Here is a 17,744-nt window from a genome sequence, read left to right as displayed (position 1 = left end):
GTAAAACTCAGAGTAACCTGAGGCCAGGATAACGTGTTTAGGAAAAACTAGCAGCTGGGCTAGTCCAAGTGAGAGGGCGTCAGACTCTGGAGCTGAAGTTCCAGGCCGTTGTGAGCTTCCACAAAAGTGCTGGGAAGTTAACCTGGGTCCTCTAAACCACTGCGACATCTCTCCAACCCCTGAATACACCCTTTATAAAAATTAAAATTGATAATAAGGATCGTCTTGTCTAATTCCAGTGATTTACATTAAAAAACAAAAATAGAACCTTGGTGCTACACACTGCCTACAGATTACTAAATAGCTAAATTTAGCATTATGTAAAAATTGAGATTATGGTAAAAATTTCCCCTCATATTATTTGTGGTGAAATGAATGGATAATATGAGAGGTGTTTGAAGCTTTATCTGCTGTGATCCCGTCATAGTCCTCGTCTGTCTCATTGTCTGTCTGTCTAAGCCCAGCAGGCCATCTCCATTTAGGTCAGCCATGGAGCCAGGTTTCCACTTACACCAGGTGTTTGCTTTTGCCATTGTTTTCATAAATCTACTTTGTCATTAGTCCACTGAGTAGTTCAAGGTAGAAGAATACATTTTAAAAGTTGGTTAAGTGCATTTTATAATTTCCCCCTTAGAAGGCTTCAATAATAAACACAACCCATCTAGTTCTTGGTCTAGGAGGCCATTTACAGTGTCATTTTGAGTACAGTCAGGAGTCGACATGCCCAGCCTTTAAGTCTGTGAGTTAATGTATATGGAAATTGGATCTTCATGTTGGTGGGAGTTTTGATTTTAAGACAGTTTTGCTATATGGCTCAGGCTGACCTGGAAATTGTTTCCCCACATGCTGGATGCCCAGCCTGTACTACCATACTGGGGTGACATTGACTGTAGGCTCTCTCATAGGCTCTCTGTAGGCTTGCTGTTGAAAAAGCTGGTCTAGCCTGGTGTTGTGATGCCTGCCTTCCATCACAGCACTGAGGAGGCCAGCTGGGGCTACGTCTGGAACCATTTTTTTTTTAAAGCTAGTCTTTTATTGGAGTGTTTAGTAACATTCTGGTTGGGGGGAGGGGGGAGCAGAGACTGTCTTTCAGTACTGGATTTTGTCAACTTTTACTCAAAGAGCAAATGCGTTGTGCTACAGTGTGCCTGTGATCCTGCCTGTGATCCTCAGGTAATGTTGCTTCCTCCAGCCAAAGGACTCTTCTTGGCTCAGTTACTCCTCTCCAAAACAAACAAAAAACTCTGCGTAATGAAATTGACAAAAACATTTTAAGACATTTATTTTTATTTTATATTATGAGTGTTTTGCCTGTATGTGACCATGTGCCTGCCTGATGTCTGCAGAGGCCAGAAGATGCCCTGGGACTTGAGTCACAGGGTTACAGATGCCACCTGGGTGCTGGGAATCAAGCCTGGGCCCTCTGCAAGAGCATCAACTCCTCTTACCTTGAGCCACCTCTGCAGCCTCACAAAACGCTCCTTCATTATGAATGGCAATACTTTAACGATGTATTTGAGCATACCTGGCATGCAGGATCTTTCAGTCCTACACATTTTACAGCTGTCTTTTGTAGTTTGGTTTTCCATGGTTCATTTTCCTTTAGATGTGAACTGGAATGGTGCTGGCTCCCTCTTGTGGTGAAAGCTCATTCTGTCAGTTACATAAATTGTAGGTTAGAGGACAAATACTAGGTCAGTGTAAACTTAAGGCAAACTGAAATGAGTAATTTTACTCAGCCAGCGTATCACAGTTCATATTCTTTGCTCGTGAAGGTTTTGTTTATTTACATTGCAACTGAGGGCTTTTTAAATTCTTTCCTTGTGCTTATTCCCTAGTGAAACCTGGTTTATTTTTAATCCTGCTTATGAATAGATGAACCAAAGAGAAATTTAAAATTTGAATAGAAGACACAAGGCTTCATTGACTTTTCTATTAGAGATTATACTTTACTCCATTAAATTTGCTAAGTCCTTACTTATCAGGAAAATTTCCTACTGTAAGGAAATGAGTAAAAGAAGTTTATGTGACACACAAAGAAACAGTATAAAGTGGGTTTTATTTTGAGCTGGTGGGTATTCTCAGTCCATAGTATAACACATGGAAGATATAAATCTTAGCGTTGTACTGAGTGGCCAAGTCAAGAGGCTGAGAGCTGGTGTCCACGGATGATCCTGCAGGATGGCTGTGCTCCTAGTTGGGTAGTCATTACCAGGAGAGTCTGAACAAAGATTGTAGAGCCAGGCTGGCCCTGCCACTCTCTCCTTGGGGGGATTTTAGGACTTCAGAGCATTGAGTTTTTTACTGAAAAAAAAAATAGGGAGAAAGGAAACAGCTACGTAGCAGAGTTCCCTAGTTCCTAGTTCCTTGAATTGCAAGACCATGGCCACTCTTTCTTGTATTTCAATATCCAGTACAACCTATGCTAAGGGAACAGAAAATGAGGCCCACGTCTGCTGTTCATGAAGGCCTTTCTCCAGGTTTTATCCTGGGAAGACCAAGAAGGGCCTAGCTCACTATGGCTCACGGGAGTCATGGCCTCTGCCTCTCAACAACTGATGCTGGTAGATGTCAGGGCCATTGCCAGGTGTGCTCACTGGCACAATGTATGTGCCAGCACAGTCCTCCACAGGGCACGTGGCATGATTCTGCTGGTGTGAAGAAGTGCGTGAGCAGTCGGGACTCTGCCGTCATAGGCTGCCGCATCATGGTGCAGAGAGCGGCGGGCAGGGGATCTGTCTGCTGTGGTGGGTTGCACAGGGGCTGCACCAGCCTGTTAGTTAGAAGCTTGTTTTCAAGAAGCTTGGGACACAAAAGCCAGGCATCCCTTGAGGTGCTAGCTGGCACTTTTACACCTGTGAGAGAAAGGAAGATTAGCTTTGAGGCTTTAGGAAATGGGCCCTCTTTAATGTGGTCAGTTTTTCTTTTCCTTTAGTGCTGTTTCATTTTTCTGCCCCTGCTGACTGCCGCATGTATTAATCCCTTTCTAAAAAAAAATGTAATTCAGGGATTTGGAAATGGAAGTGCTGAGTTGAGCAGTATAAATGTAGCAAAGAGACAAGCCCATTGGTGTGGCTGCTCACTTCTGTGGCGTGTCTGTCCTGAATAGCTTGTTCTAAATCTGTAGTGACCATCTTTTAAAGAAATGTCTTTGGAAACGTTTTGCGTGATCAGGCCTCTGTCTGTTTCCTTGTCGTCATGGTTAGAACCCCGGGGATTTATGCTTACCACACAGTAAATTCTTTCACGTCTTCTATTTTCCTATTTGGATAGCCAGTTAATTAAACTTCAGCATAATTACATAATTCACTGTGCTCATTCCATAAAATAATTTAGCACCTTGCTTTTCAGCGCTGTCAGAAAGCAGAAGCAAAGAAAAAGTAATAAGATAAGAAGGGAGGCACTAAAGGACAATCCATGAATCACACATCTGCTCCGAGAAGAAGGAAGAGGAGGAAAAGGGCCCATCAATATCCTCGCTCCTAAATGTCCAGTGACTTGAGAATAAGCAAGATTTACAGTCCAACCTTTGATGCCATTTTCTCCGAGTGCCTCACTGGACTTAAATCCAGCTGCTTTCAAAGGTGTGCCCCTTCGTAAGGCTGGTAACAGGCAGGTGGCATTTGCTGGCTGAGTCCCTTCAGCTGCCTCTGCAGACCCGGGAGCCTTCTGTACGCAGTAGGTTGCCCGGCTCTCTCTCTACATGTCTTTCCACTCTTTAACTCCTGACAAGTCTTTATTTTGGCCTCTTTTGTCTGAAAAATGGGCATACAGCATATGTTTACTTACAATACCAGATAGAAATGCAAATGAAAATCTATACTTTTCCTTATGTCAGTCAAGCTTTTGTTTTAATTTAGGTATGAAACTTCTGTTAGTGACCACGCAGTACATTAAAGCACACAGCCCATGGGCCACATGTGCCCCAGGATAGCTATGAACGTAGCCTAACACCGAATCATAAGCACACTTAAAACTGAGACTTTGTGTGACTTTGGTCATAACTTGTTCTCACAGACTTTGATAGGAACTTTGTAGATGATGTCGCGTTGCAATGTCAAAAGTTGGACACATGGGGTTGGGGATTTAGATTTAGCTCAGTGGTAGAGCGCTTGCCTAGCAACTGCAAGGCCCTGGGTTCTGTCCCCAGCTCCGAAAAAAAAAAAAAAAAGTTGGACACACCCAGACTCTTTCAACAAAAAGTGTGATACATAATTATTTATAGATTGCATCTGGAGATAATGGGGGAAGTTGTCATTGAAGCACTGTAAAGATAAAAAGATTGTAATTGTTTTATTATTAAATCTTTATTTTTCAGTACTGTTTTCATTTGTTATTCTTACTTTTGTTTTTAACATCTTACAATGGATTGTTGTACGTGTGTCCATGTGTACCTGTGTGTGTACCCATGTGTGTCACCGCACTCATGTGCAAGTCACAGGACAACTTGTGAGAGTCTATGTTTGTTCTCCAGGGGGATTGACCAGAGTTGTCAGACTTGGGGGCACATGGCTTTACCCACCTCCGAACCTGTCTTCTGATGGTATGGGCTCACTCAGATGCTGGCTGAATGTTTGGCACGTTAGGGTCCTAACTCACATCTTTGTGAAGGCAGGATAGTGATTAACTCTGTCACTCCTGTTCTGGGAAACACTTGCTGGCCATGTGGCCTTGTCAGATCTCCTCTATAAGCCTCTGAGCCTCAGGATGGTGAAGGGAGCATCTCGTATATGCTGGCTTTGGTTTGTGATCTCCATTCTCTGTGGTGAGCGAGCTGTGTAACCACAGATGGTTATCTTCTTTCGTCCCAGTTGCCTAGCACTGGAGAGAGTGGTTCCAGATCGTAGAACAAGCAGTTCTTTGGTGCTCCGTTTGTCAGCCAGCTACCTGGCTTTATCTCTTTAAGACTGAATAGTTGTAAATGGCCTAATTTGCATAATGGCTTTTCTTGTTCCTAACCAGCTGCTCTGGAACTCATCCTGAAGCCTCTTGGCTTGGTGTTAGCTGGAGCCCTGTGAGTTCTCTATCCACTCCCTGTAAACCTGGATGGTTGGATGCGTGGTGTGAGACTCTTAAGCTTGGTGCAGATCGAATTGATAATGGTAAACATCAGGTGACATCAAAGGATAAGCCGATGGTTCAGTGGGTGCAGGTGCTTGGTATGCAAGCCTGCTGCTCTGCGTTCTTCCCTGGAACCCACGTAAAAAGCCAGATGGGTAATCCAGCACTCCTATGGGAGGTAGAGACGGAAGAACTGCCTGAAGCTCATGAGCTAAGTAGCCTAGGGTGCCTATGCCGCAGCAAAAAGAAGAGAAACCCTGAATCACGGCAGGGTAAAGAGAGAGCTGACTTCATAAATATTTGTAGCACATGTTCCCCTGCTCGCAGGAACATACACACGTACATGTGTATACACCCAAATATGTTATATATAGTGTCTGTATATAAATATGCATATGTATATTATATATATAATGTATATATGTATGCACATACACACACACACACATATATATATATATATTTTTTTTTTTTTGAAGACTAGTTAAGCCCTGGGAAGCTTTAAGAAACTTATCTCCCTGTGTTTTGTGTCTACTTGTTTGGTTTCTGTTTGGTAAAACCCAGGCTTTCGTGTGTGTGTGTGTGTGTGTGTGTGTGTGTGTGTGTGCGCGCACACGCGCGCATTGGACAAGTGTTCTACCCCTGAGCTTTACATCCTGTCACTGTACACAGATGGCTGTGATGATAGTCTGAGACCTGGATATCACTGAGTTCCCCTCTGTTTTCAGCCTGGGTAGGGTAGGGGCATTTCCAGATGTTACTGTGTCTACTTAACCATGGTCCAATCTATTGAGTTCTCTGAAACTCAGATATCTGAGGGACTCGGGCCACTGAAGAGTTGGGTCCTGGTGGCCAGTCATCGTTTGTATCTCCATTTTCCTTAATTTTAAGATACTATCAGTTATGAGGTAGACTGTTCAGCGAGGAGTCACGGAATATACCTACAATCTGGCTATTCTAGAGGCTGACGGGAGGACTGCTGGAACCTGTGCTCAGGCCTAGCACACTCAATACAAATAATTCACCATTGATTTTATCCTTGCTTTCTGTAAGGGAAAGGAACAGTGCTTCATTAGTTGCACATAATAGTTTTTAGATTTTTTGATTTTGGAAATACTGAAATGAAGAAAAATTATCTTAGAATTGAGGAACCTGAACCTTAGTAGTAGTCAAGAGTAAGGTATTAGAAAAACTCTGATACATGCATGTAATCCCAGCATTTTCAAGATTGCAATCCTATTCGAGTAATTAAGATCAAAAGTTCAAGACCACCTTGAGCAATTTGGTCAGACCCTGCCTCAAGTCAAGAGAAATAAAATACAGGGTAGGGATATGGCTTAGTTAGTGGTGTGCTTGGTATGAATAACCCAACAATGACAGAACAGACACAGGGAACAATGATAGACACATAGTACATATGAGGACCATTTGTTACAGGGTCTAATGGTGGTTGTGCTGGGAGGACACTGGAGCCTTGAACTTCATAAAAATGCACAAAAACCAGAAACCTTTTGTTGGTACCTGCCCACTTCTATGTAATATAAAAAGAAACCATGAAAAGCAGCCTACAGAGTGCCCTGGTTTGCTGCCCCCTCCTTACTATGTGCTTTTCGTCCTCTCCTATGGAGCTACAGAGCTGGGATACATTTCTGGCTAGTGAAGTAAATTCTGTGTGTGTGCGTGTGTGCGTGTGTGCGTGTGTGCGTGTGTGCGTGTGTGCGTGTGTGTGTGTGTGTGTGTGTGTGTGTGTGTGTGTGTGTATTTTCTTCAGGGAACTTAAATCCTTCCATATGTTATAATAACCTGGTGTACTCTTTTAGCTCTGTACAGATTAGAAGCTGACGGCAGAAGTCTCTTCATTGAGTTTGCCTGGATCAGCATCATGTATGACCTCCATTCATGGGAAGCTGACAGGCAGAATAACATGTGCCAGTCAGTGCACATAAAGTCCAACTTAGTGAAGGGAATGCTGTGTAGAAGAACGTGTTCTGCCTCAGCTCCCTAACTGTTCCACAAGAGCCCAGTGTGCTAGGAGCTGCACAGGTAGAAGGAACACTGCCACCAAAAGCAAAGGGAAAATCCAATTTTACTTATTTGATGTGATTTTAATCGGAACATTAAGACATGGTTTAAATGACTTGAGGGTTCGCTAAAGAGGTCATCTCAATAAAGTGAAGATAAGGTGGTTACTGTTTGGTGTCAGGCACTCTCAGTATCCGTGTTAACTCAGCAAGACGGAGGAAAATAGGGGCTGGAGAGATGGCTCAGTGGTTAAGATCACTGACTGTTCTTCCAGAGGTCCTGAGTTCAAATCCCAGCAACCACATGGTGGCTCACAACCATCTGTAATGAGATCTGATGCCCTCTTCTAGTGTGTCTGAAGACAGCTACAGTGTATAATAAATAAATCTTGAAAAAAAAAAAGAGGAAAAAAAGACTGAGGAAAATAGCACCAGAATGACTGAAGAGCTCAACACTCTGTGTCAAGGTGGCTTCTAGGCTATCAGCTGGTCAGTTCCAAGATTCTGAGTGTTTACTTACATGTCACTGTAAACCAGCAGAACTGTACTGTTAAATGTGCACTCTGGGGAGCTAAGTCTAAAACTGGGCATGGAGTTGCATGCCTGGAATCCCAGCTACTCTGAAAGTGTGGTAGTTTGAATAGGTGTGGCTCCCATAGGTATGTGAATGCTTAGCCCATAGGATATGGCACTATTAGGAGGTATGGCTTTATTGAAGGAAGTGTGTCACTGTGGGGATAGGCTTTGAGGTCTTCTATGCTTAAGCTCTGCCCAGTGTGGAATTAGAGTCTGTACTGGCTGGTTTTGTGTGTCAACTTGACACAAGCTGGAATTATCACAGGGAAAGGAGTCTCAGTTGAGGAAATGCCTCCATGGAACATGAAAGTGTAAGCTGAATAAACCTTTTCCTCCCCAACTTGCTTTTTTGTTATGATGTTTGTACAGGAATAGAAACCCTAAGACAGAGTCTCTTCCTGGTGTCTCTTCACAGCAATAAAACCCTAACTAAGACACCAAGGCTGAATTGTGAGTTTGAAGCCTGCCTTGGTAATGTAATGAGACTCCATATGGAGGCGAAGAGAAGGACCCTGAGGAGGTGGGCCTGTTCCTTCATCTGCAGACGGGGAGAGCGAGGCTGCACAAGCATCCTGTACGCTTGTTGAGCTTCTGCTCTGCTACTTAGCAGCTTCTCAGTAGCTGTGTGCAGCAGGCGGTTGCAGAAAGTTCAGAGTCTCTCGTACTGCAACCCAAAGAAAACCAGCTACCACTTCCTTAATTTTTCAGTTAGATTCTTTTATAAGTAGAGGTATGAAACTTGCTAAAGCTACCCACCCCCCAAAAAGACACCATAATTGGAAATGCTGCTTAGTGCTCTGTACCTTTTCATAAATATGAGAATTGATGTCTATAAAGATGGAATTCTTCAGGATGGATATACCATATCTTAAAAAAAGTGTCCTATGGTTGGACATTTGGTTTGATTTTTTTAAAACTATATTGAGCAAGTCTACGTTAACATTTTTTTTTAACCAAATCTGGAACTTCCTTAAAGGTAGACAAGTGTGTTAATAATCACTGTGTATTAATTACTATGCAGTGCAGTGTTTGTTTCATATGTAACAATAATCACACTACTAAATGTGTGTTTCATATAAATGCAAATATTATGGTTCTAGAACTCTTATTAGAAATTCTTCAAACTGGAATCACATGAGTTAGTCTCTGGATTTCTTTCCAAAACAGTAAATGAAGTAGTGGGGGTATCATGGTTTGATTATGCTTTGCACAGGGTGTGACTCCATTTGGAAGTGTGGCCTTGTTGGAATAGGTGTGTCACTGTGGGCATGGGCTTTAAGACCCTTACCCTAGCTGCCTGGAAGTCAGTATTCTGCTAGCAGCCTTCAGATGAAGATATAGAACTCTCAGCTCCTACTGCACCATGCCTGCCTGAATGCTGCCATGTTCCCACCTTGATGATGATGGACTGAACCTCTGAAACTGTAAGCCAGCCCCAATTAAATGTTGTCCTTATAAGAGTTGCCTTGGGGGTTGGGGATTTAGCTCAGTGGTAGAGCACTTGCCTAGAAAGCACAAGGCCCTGGGTTCGGTCCCCAGCTCCGAAAAAAGGAAAAAAGAAAAAGAGAAAAAAGAAAAAAAAAAAAGAGTTGCCTTGGTCATGTCTCTTCACAGCAATAAAAACCCTAACAAAGACAGAAGTTGGTACCAGAAGTGGGGTATTGCTATGATGGTCTGACTATGCTTTTGTCTGGAAGAATGTGGATTGGGGGACTTTGGATTTGGAAAGCAGTGGAATGCTTTAAATGGAGTTTAATGGCTATCTTAATAAGAGTATGAAAGACTTTGTTCCTAAGATTGGTTTGAACTGTGCAAACCTGGCTCAAGAAGGTTCAGTAGAGAAGAATTTTAGTATGGCTAGAGACTTTTTGTGTTATTTTGGTGAAGATTGTGGTGCTTTTTGCTCTTGTCTGAAGAGTCTACCTGAGTTTAAGGTAAAGAGATTTATATTAATTACATCGACAAAGGAATTCTTTTCAAAAAAGCCCAGTAGAGTTTGTTCTCTGGTTAAGTCTCACGAAGAACAAGTGTAGCAAGCTTTAAAAGGAAAAATATAAAATATATGGTTCAAGTATTAAAGGGGTGTAGGATGATGTCACAGGTGAGGCAGGCACAAGATAGAAGGAGGCCTGTCATTGGACAAGAAGGAAGGATGGGCGGGAGAGAAGTTTGAAGGAAGAGGAGGAGACTAGAACAGAAAGGTAGAGACAGGAGAGAGGGAGAGAGAGAAGCTGTGGCAGGATGATGGAGGCTGACGTAAAGATTCTGCTCTGTGTATTTACAGTTGTTATTAATGTTCCTAAGGGATGGTTGGTACCGGGCTTTGTATGTTTAAGTGGGCAATTATATCTTATCAATTGAGTCAAATGTTATTGTGTTGTGTGTTCTTTTATGTGACAGTTTGAGGTAGGAAAGTGTGCAGCGGCAGGAGACAATGGGCCTCCACGGAGTTGGGATGTGATTCCGCCAAGATATCTAAGATTTCTTGGGGCACCGCGGTGCGGACCTAGTGGGGTAAAATACAACTATACTTTTTTTATTTTTATATTTTTACAACAACAAAGGGGCACCAGGAAGTGAACTGGAGCTGAATCCTATGTTCTAGGAGATAACAGATTAAGGGATTTGGGGGTAAGATCCCATACAGCTAAGTTTAGATCCAGGCATTGTGGTACACACCTTTAATTCTAGCGTTATAGAAGACAGAGCCATGCAGATCTCATGAGTTCAGAGGTTTAGTCTGTCAAGATGGGAACATGGCAGCATCCAGGCAGGCATGGTACAGGAGTTGCTGATAGTTCTACATCTTCATCTGAAGGCTGCTAGCAGCATTCTGACTTCCAGGCAGCTAGGATGAGGGTCTTAAGCCCACTCCCATAGTGACACCTCCAACAAGGCCACACCTCCAAATAGTCCACCCCCTGGGCAAAGCATATTCAAACCATGACAGGGGGAGACAGTTTTAAAAAACAGTACTGTCTCTTTTTTTCCTCCACCATCATGCACTCTACACCTGATTCGGCTTCTTGCCATGTTGTCTAACAAGACTTTCAGAATCAAGCGATTCTTGGCCAAGAAACAAAAGCAAAATTGTTCTGTTCCTCAGTGGATTCCGATGAAAAGTGGTAACAAAATCAGATATAACTCTAAGAGAAGCCACTGGAGGAGAATGGAGCTGGGTTCATAAGCATTCACACAATGGCAAGACTGAGGGTTTATACTGAACTGAGATCATCGATCAGTCCTACCAGATGGATTTCAACAATTTTAACCTGGAGACTTGCTTGCATCTAAATTAGGGTGTTTGTTCAGTAATAACATTTAGAACCTTTCAAAAAAAAAAAAACTACTACACATGACAAAATGTAGACTTTGCTAAGAAGGATGAGAACTCTCCCATCTTGCAGGATGGTCTTTGTACTTAAAACTGTCCCCCAGAGAAGTTGTGATCAACATATTGATTATTGAAGTTGCCTGGCAGTCAGTTTCTGTCCAAATTTTCTCACAAAATTGAATGTTTAGATAGCCATAGAATAAATCCTGCTTCCTCTTAACTGTGGTGAGTTTGTTACAAGTTAAGTGATTATTTAAATAGGATGAGAAGTCAAACTATTTGTCCCGTGTCCGGGAGGGTACAAACACTTTAACATATTTTTCTGTAAACAGTGTTTTGTTTTGTTTTTAAATGTTAATTTCTGTCCAATGTTAATTCTCTTTTAGTTTGCTAAACTTCTGCCTGATAGAGAGGGCTTTTTGTTGTTTTAAATTCTACTGTGCAGCCAGCGCTGAAAACTACTATGAGTGTCCCAAAGGAGGTGTGTGGATCGGGAGTTTTGATTAGAGCCTAAACCTGGAACAATCAAGGGATTATCTGCATTGAAGCAAATTTCTGAACAAACGGCAAAGACCTTAAAGGGGTTCCCACTATGAGTGTCCCAAAGGAGGTGTGTGGATCGGGAGTTTTGATTAGAGCCTAAACCTGGAACAATCAAGGGATTATCTGCATAGAAGCAAATTTCTGAGCAAACGGCAAAGACCTTAAAGGGGTTCCCACTTGTCCGCGTATACACCGTTAAGGATCCTTTGGAGCTTGCTGGGTACTAGGCAACCCAGAGTAGCGGACCTTCAAGGCACTAGAGCTCGCTCCGCCCCTAGCCACGCCCAGCCACGCTCCTCTCACTTCTAGCCCCGCCCACCCCTGCTGTAGCCCAGGCCAACTTTGCCTTAGGCACTCGCTTGCCGCGTCCACATAGCTCCGCCTCATATCAAGCCCCGCCCAAGTGCGCAGCCCTGCGTTCTCCCCGCCCCACCTGCGCGCCGCCGCTTTGCCACTCACTTCCTCTCGCGAGGACAACCTAGCGTCGGCGCCGGAAGCTTCCTCTGAGCGCGGAGGGCGGAGTGAGAGGGCGGGGAAGGCAGCTGGCTAGGAGTAGGCCGAGTTTGAGAGTCTGGCAGGTACCGCTGCTGGCAGGGCTTTGCGCCAAAGCTTTGTGGCCGGGTGCTCCGACGGCCTTCACGAGAGCGTCGTTGCAGGGCCGCACCCATGCTGCGCTTTCCGACCTGTTTCCCATCCTTTCGGGTGGTGGGAGAGAAGCAACTGCCGCAAGAGATTATTTTCTTGGCCTGGTCACCCAAGCGAGACCTCATTGCTTTGGCCAACACTACAGGCGAGGTAAGTGAGCTGGTGAGAGTTTGCCTATGCTGGGACTCTCGAGCCTCAGTTTCCCCTTTCGCAGACATGTTGAATCACATATCTATCCTGTCCCTACATCTCAGCGTGGCTGTTCACTTGAAGAGAAAGTGTAAAGGACCGTGCCTGCCAAACATGGTGTATATTCCATTTCCTGTATGGCCAGAAGAACAAATTCCCTCAAAGTTCTGCACACACAGGTCTCCATGAATTGATTTGGCCAGGGATGCAACATCAGACCCCGCCCAATTGGCTTTCAGATGAGTAGAGAATGAAGATGAACTGTCAGGTCCAACTAGAAATGTGTGTGTGTGCACGCGCAGTTGCTACGGAGGATGTTTGGTTTTGAATTTTTATATTTTTGTTACATCTAGCTATTTAAAAGATCTTTAAGTTGAGAGGCTGTGCTTCACAGAATTGCAGACAGAATGTGTATGAACATCGTCAATTAGCATTTCTAACATTAGAAACGTGAACACTCAGTATCAAGTATAACCAGAACATACCCAACTTTTTGTGGGGGAAAATTATTACCTGGCAGCCATCTTGAAAGGAACCCTTCAGCTGTGCCATTTAACATCTCACCTATGTAAAACTAGGTGGTAAGGAAGTCCTAGCATCCAGGGCAGTTTCGTGTGCCAAATTGCATTATCGTGTTGTGTGTCATGATGGCTCTGTCTCTAAGATCCATGGCTGGTGACAAAGCTAAGAGCAGTCATGGTTGTTATTTTACTATGTCACAGCTACCTTTTGATATTGTTTCTGTTACTTCTTTTGTTTGTCATCTGGGACAGCCTTCTTAACCTTTTCAAAAAAGTAAGCTTAAAAGATATGAAAGGGGCTGGAGACGAGCTCAGCCATCCAGAGCACATGCTGTTCTTAGTGATGACCTGGGCTTGGTTCATAGCACCCACATGGGTACTCGCACCTGTCAGTAGCTCCAGTTCCAGGGAGAACTGATGCCCTCTTCTGGCCTCCTTGGGCACTGGCTGCACAAATGTGATATAAATATATACATGTACACACGTGTACTTTTAAAAAAAATGAAGGCCGGACAGATGACTCAGTGGTTAAGAGCACTGACTGCTCTCCCAGAGGTCCTGAGTTCAAATTCCAGCAACCATATGGTGGCTCACAACCATCTGTAATGAGATCGATGCCCTCTTCTGGTGTGTCTGAAGACACCTACAGTGTACTTAAAAAATGAAAATATGTAGAGTGCAGGTCTGAGTTGTGCCCTCTGAGTTCATCCATTTCTTTGAAAATGTCTTACATTCATTTGGACACAGTTGCTTTGTGGACAGCTAAATACTCAAAAGTGGTAATTAAAGTTTGTGTTCTGGGGGTCTAGGTTCATTTTATTTCTGCAGATGAGTTTCTGCTATTACATCTTTTCGTCTTAGGTTTTACTGCATCGCCTTGCAAGTTTTCATCGCGTCTGGAGTTTTCCACCAAATGAAAGTACAGGAAAAGAAGTGACCTGCTTGGCCTGGAGACCAGATGGCAAACGTATGATAATGCTACGAATGTGTATCTTTTATTTTCAAAAAGGATATTCTAAAAAGAATACATTTTTCTTGGCACATTTTAGAATTATGGTTTTGTTTCTGTTATATAGGTCTTACCACACAACCCCGACTGACCTAGGACTTGCTGTGTAAACCAGGCTGCACTAGAACTTACAGAGACTCACCTGCCTCTGCCTCCCCCGTGCTAGGCTTAAGAACATGTGTTACCTACCATACCTGGCCCTATATTAGAATTGTAAATACTAGTTTGAGACTTTTTCTTTTTAGAATGTTTAAAATATTTTTCGTGAAAGTCTGTTGTTGGCAAGGATAACTCTTTATCAAGCCCTGGCTTTGTGGCAGATAGGATCGCAGTCTGACACAGTTATAGACCACTTGGCTTTGGTTCTCTCTGCTCTCTTGTCCTACATCATTTGACCCAAGTACCGTTCACCACTCATGGGTCAGTTCAGTGCCATCACAGCCCTTTTCTCCCCCAAATTCAGTTGGCACTAAATGTGAGGTTCATAAATTTTCTCTATGTAAGGCAGTTTACCACTCCCGAGAAACCTCCCACTGGGACTCCATTTCCCACAGGTCTTTTCCTGCTGTTGTTGTTCAGATCATTCATCTTGCATGGGTGTGTGTGGGGGTTGCATGCGTGTGTCCAAGTGGGTGTGGGTGGGTATGTGATTTGTTTAGTTTTTTAAATTGATAGTTTTTTGAGCAGTTATTCCAAGTGTTAGAATAGTAAAATGCTATGGGCTACAGCTTGTGGTCTGTAAGTCACATAGGGCTCTGAATAACAATGAATGTGGCCCATGGCCCAACACAATTTTTTTTTAAATATTTATTTATTTATTTATTTTGTGTATGTAAGAACGCTGTCTCTATCTTCAGACACACCAGAAGAGGCCATCTGATCCCATTGCAGATGGTTGTGAGCCACCAAGTGGTTGCTGGGGATTGAACTCAGGACCATCTCTCTAGTCCCCCAACACAAAATTTTTAACATGCTCAAAACATGGGCTTTTTGTTTCTTTATTTGTTGAGGGTTTCTGTTTTCATTTCAATTTTTTGTTTTTTGGTATTGTGATTATGTAGTTGCATAGTTCTCTGATGTGAACCTCATAGTTAACAGCATTGTGTCACTGCAGCACAGGGTGGAACAGGCATAGAGGTACTTTAAGGTACAGATTACCTTTGTAAAACGAGAATGTCCTCCTGCTTAGTTTTTTTTTTTTAAAGATAAATATAAGTACTTAAAACTTGTTTGAAAGCGTATAACCTAGAAATAACTCTGTTTTGGTGATCAGCTTTGACAGTAATCCCTGATAAAATGTGTGTAGAGATCTGTTTGTGTACTTTGATCTGAATTCATTTGATACATGCTATTCCCATAGGTTTTGTTCAGGCCATTATAAACAGATTTGCCATGATGAACGATAAATGAACACTAACCATTGTGTCTCCATATTGTAATGTACACCTGTTGGTCGTGATGATTATTACATTGCAGCTCTCTGCTTTTGTAAGCAGTGGGTAACCATTCTGAGCATGTGGGATTGACTCCTCAGATTAATTCCTAAACATAGAATTTCCAGGAATGCTTTAAGCATAGCCATTCTCCTTTTTCTTAGAAGATGAATAGAGCATATAAATCAGAGGGATGTGGGCCAGTGGGATGGCCCCGTGCAGATTACAGTGTTGGCTGCCGGACTTCAAAACCTGGGTGATCTCCAGCATCCACATGGTGACAGAGGAGCAATGATTCCCGCAAACTCTCCTCTGTCCTTCACACATGTCCCCGGCAGACATTTGCACCTATGAGCACTCAAAAATAAGAAAGTAAATATAATAGAGGAATTTGCTAGGCGTCCCACCCCTGGTAAACTCGGTGCCTCCTGCTCTTTTATTTTATTGATCTGTAGCTTTGAAATGAGAGGTTTTGTTATTGTTTTGTATTTTGAGATAGAGTTGTACTTTGTAGCGCAGGTTGGCCTTGGGCTCATGATAGTCCTCCTTCCTCCTACCCCAGATGCTAGGATTACAGGTCTGAGCCACCACACCTGACTCAGGAAAAAAATTTTTGTGTAACATTTTGAGGACTTTATTATTTGCCTAAAAATATAGGATCTCAGGGCTGGGGATTTAGCTCAGCGGTAGAGCGCTTGCCTAGCAAGCGCAAGGCCCTGGGATCGGTCCCCAGCTCCGAAAAAGAGAAAAAAAAAAATATAGGATCTCCCAGAGAAATCATTAAAACCAAATGTGTTTTAAAATTAAAATGTGTCTCATATAAACAGAATGTTTCATGTTTTTGTTAGAAAGCAGTTGTTTCAAGTATTTTAAGTTTTTTGAGAATGGTGGCTGGAACCCTGTCTGGTGGTGTGCAGGCCTGTCTTTGGAGTGGTGAAACAGGAGGGTTACTGACTGAGTCTGAGGGACAGCTTATTGGTAGAATGTGTGCAAGACTGTGGATTCAGTTTTCAGAAAACAAACTAAACCGTAAAAGAAGAAAAGTAAAGCAGGCTGGTCTAGCCCCTCTCCTCAGGCAAAGTTGCTTGTAGGGGAGTGAGGTGAAACTCACTGATCAGTTTTGAAGCTCTGAAGTGGAATCTGTGGGAAGGTAGTAGACAGGTCATTTTTTCCCATTCATTCGTCCATTCACTTTACATCCCAATATCAGCCCCCCTCCTCCCATTTCTCCTTCCCTTTCTCCTCTGAGAAGGGGGAGGCCCCCTCCCCTCCCACAACACATCAAGTCCTTCAGGACTAGGCCTCTCCCACTGAGGCCAGACAAGGTGGCTCATTTAGGGGAATGGGGTCCACAGGTAGACAGGTCATGTTTGAACACTTGACAATAAGCTTAAATAATGGGTCTAACTATATGCAAAGATCTCTTTAGTTTTTAAAATATTACTTACAGAAATAGACAACAGCCATAAAAGTCTCACCAACTTGGCTGCTTAAACAGGAACTGAACAAAGAAAACAACAATAGACAGGTTAATATGGACAGGAAAAGTCCAGGAGGCCTCAACCCCTCACACAGGAGAGATACCTTCCTGATGGGAGGGCACACAATTGATCGTCCAATACCAAGTGGTCACCCCTGAAAGTGTCCATACAAGTAACATTATGCAGGTTGAGCAGGTTATATTTATGTATTTAGGGATATGTGTGTATTTATATAACAACTATTAATAGAAAAAGAGGCCATGAATTTGGAAGCGAGTAGGGAGAACTGTATGGGAGGACTTGGAGAGGAAAGAGAATGGGAAATGATGAACTTATAACCTCGAAAAAAAAAAAAAAGAAAGAAAAGAAAAAAGAAAAAAAAAAGAAAGCTTCAAGGCAAAAGCAGTTGTTTTAATCACATTTATTCATGATGTGTGGGTGCCTGTGCCATAGCACATGTGTTATGCCAGAGAACAGCCTATAGAAGTGGGCTTCATTCTTTCACCATGTGGGTCCCGGAGCCTAACTCAGGTTGTCAGGCCTGGCGACAAACTTTTTTCAGTTTTGAGCCACAGGCCCTCAAAGAAGAATTTTAAGATAGTTAGAATGTATTTGGAATAGAAAACTGGATAATAAGTAACATGCCCAGATAATTTCCAAAGTGTTATGCTAATGTATTCTGATTATTTTCTTACTTTGTAGTTTTGGCCTTTGCTCTTGCGGATACCAAAAAAATTATTTTGTGTGATGTAGAAAAGCCTGAAAGCTTACACTCTTTCTCTGTGGAGGCTCCGGTGTCTTGTATGCATTGGATGGAAGTGACGGTTGAAAGCAGGTAGAGTACCCCAGGGTGTGGGTGTGTGGGGACGGGGATGGCGTTGGGGTGGTGGGGGTGATGACAATGGGTGGATTCGGGATGACTGCAGACGTT

The 17,744-nt window shown here is 43.0% G+C and overlaps 3 protein-coding genes across 6 annotated transcripts in view; all 3 read left to right on the top strand.

Moving 5' to 3' along the window:
• Zcchc4 (zinc finger CCHC-type containing 4) overlaps positions 1–4,325 on the top strand; it is a 41,290-nt gene extending 36,965 nt beyond the window's left edge. For 2 of the 3 annotated variants that reach the window (XM_087583803.1, XM_087583804.1), the window contains one exon: positions 3,352–4,325. In XM_087583803.1, coding sequence (XP_087439929.1) covers positions 3,352–3,421 — 70 coding nt within the window. In that variant the 3' untranslated portion in view covers positions 3,422–4,325. 3 annotated transcript variants of the gene reach the window in all.
• Positions 4,326–10,643: 6,318 nt separating this feature from the next.
• On the top strand, positions 10,644–10,901 carry LOC148001367 (large ribosomal subunit protein eL39-like). Its single transcript, XM_087584549.1, has one exon. The coding sequence runs from the start codon at positions 10,690–10,692 to the stop codon at positions 10,843–10,845; it is 156 nt and encodes a 51-aa protein (XP_087440675.1). The 5' UTR covers positions 10,644–10,689; the 3' UTR covers positions 10,846–10,901.
• A 1,118-nt stretch (positions 10,902–12,019) lies between these two features.
• The window catches only part of Anapc4 (anaphase promoting complex subunit 4), a 31,768-nt gene continuing 26,043 nt past the window's right edge, over positions 12,020–17,744 (top strand). The window contains exons 1-3 of one of the 2 annotated variants that reach the window (NM_001107220.1): positions 12,020–12,330; positions 13,752–13,857; positions 17,516–17,648. In NM_001107220.1, coding sequence (NP_001100690.1) covers positions 12,202–12,330; positions 13,752–13,857; positions 17,516–17,648 — 368 coding nt within the window. In that variant the 5' untranslated portion in view covers positions 12,020–12,201. Of the gene's footprint in view, positions 12,331–13,751; positions 13,879–17,515; positions 17,649–17,744 lie in introns of both variants that reach the window. The other variant, XM_087583098.1, reaches the window with a different exon arrangement.

This window comes from Rattus norvegicus, chromosome 14 (genome assembly GCF_021556685.1).
Source record: "Rattus norvegicus strain SHRSP/BbbUtx chromosome 14, alternate assembly SHRSP_T2T, whole genome shotgun sequence".
In the NCBI taxonomy this organism is placed as follows: Eukaryota; Metazoa; Chordata; class Mammalia; order Rodentia; family Muridae; genus Rattus; species Rattus norvegicus.
Note: the sequence above shows the minus strand (reverse complement) of the source record. Positions and strands in the feature narration are given on the sequence as shown.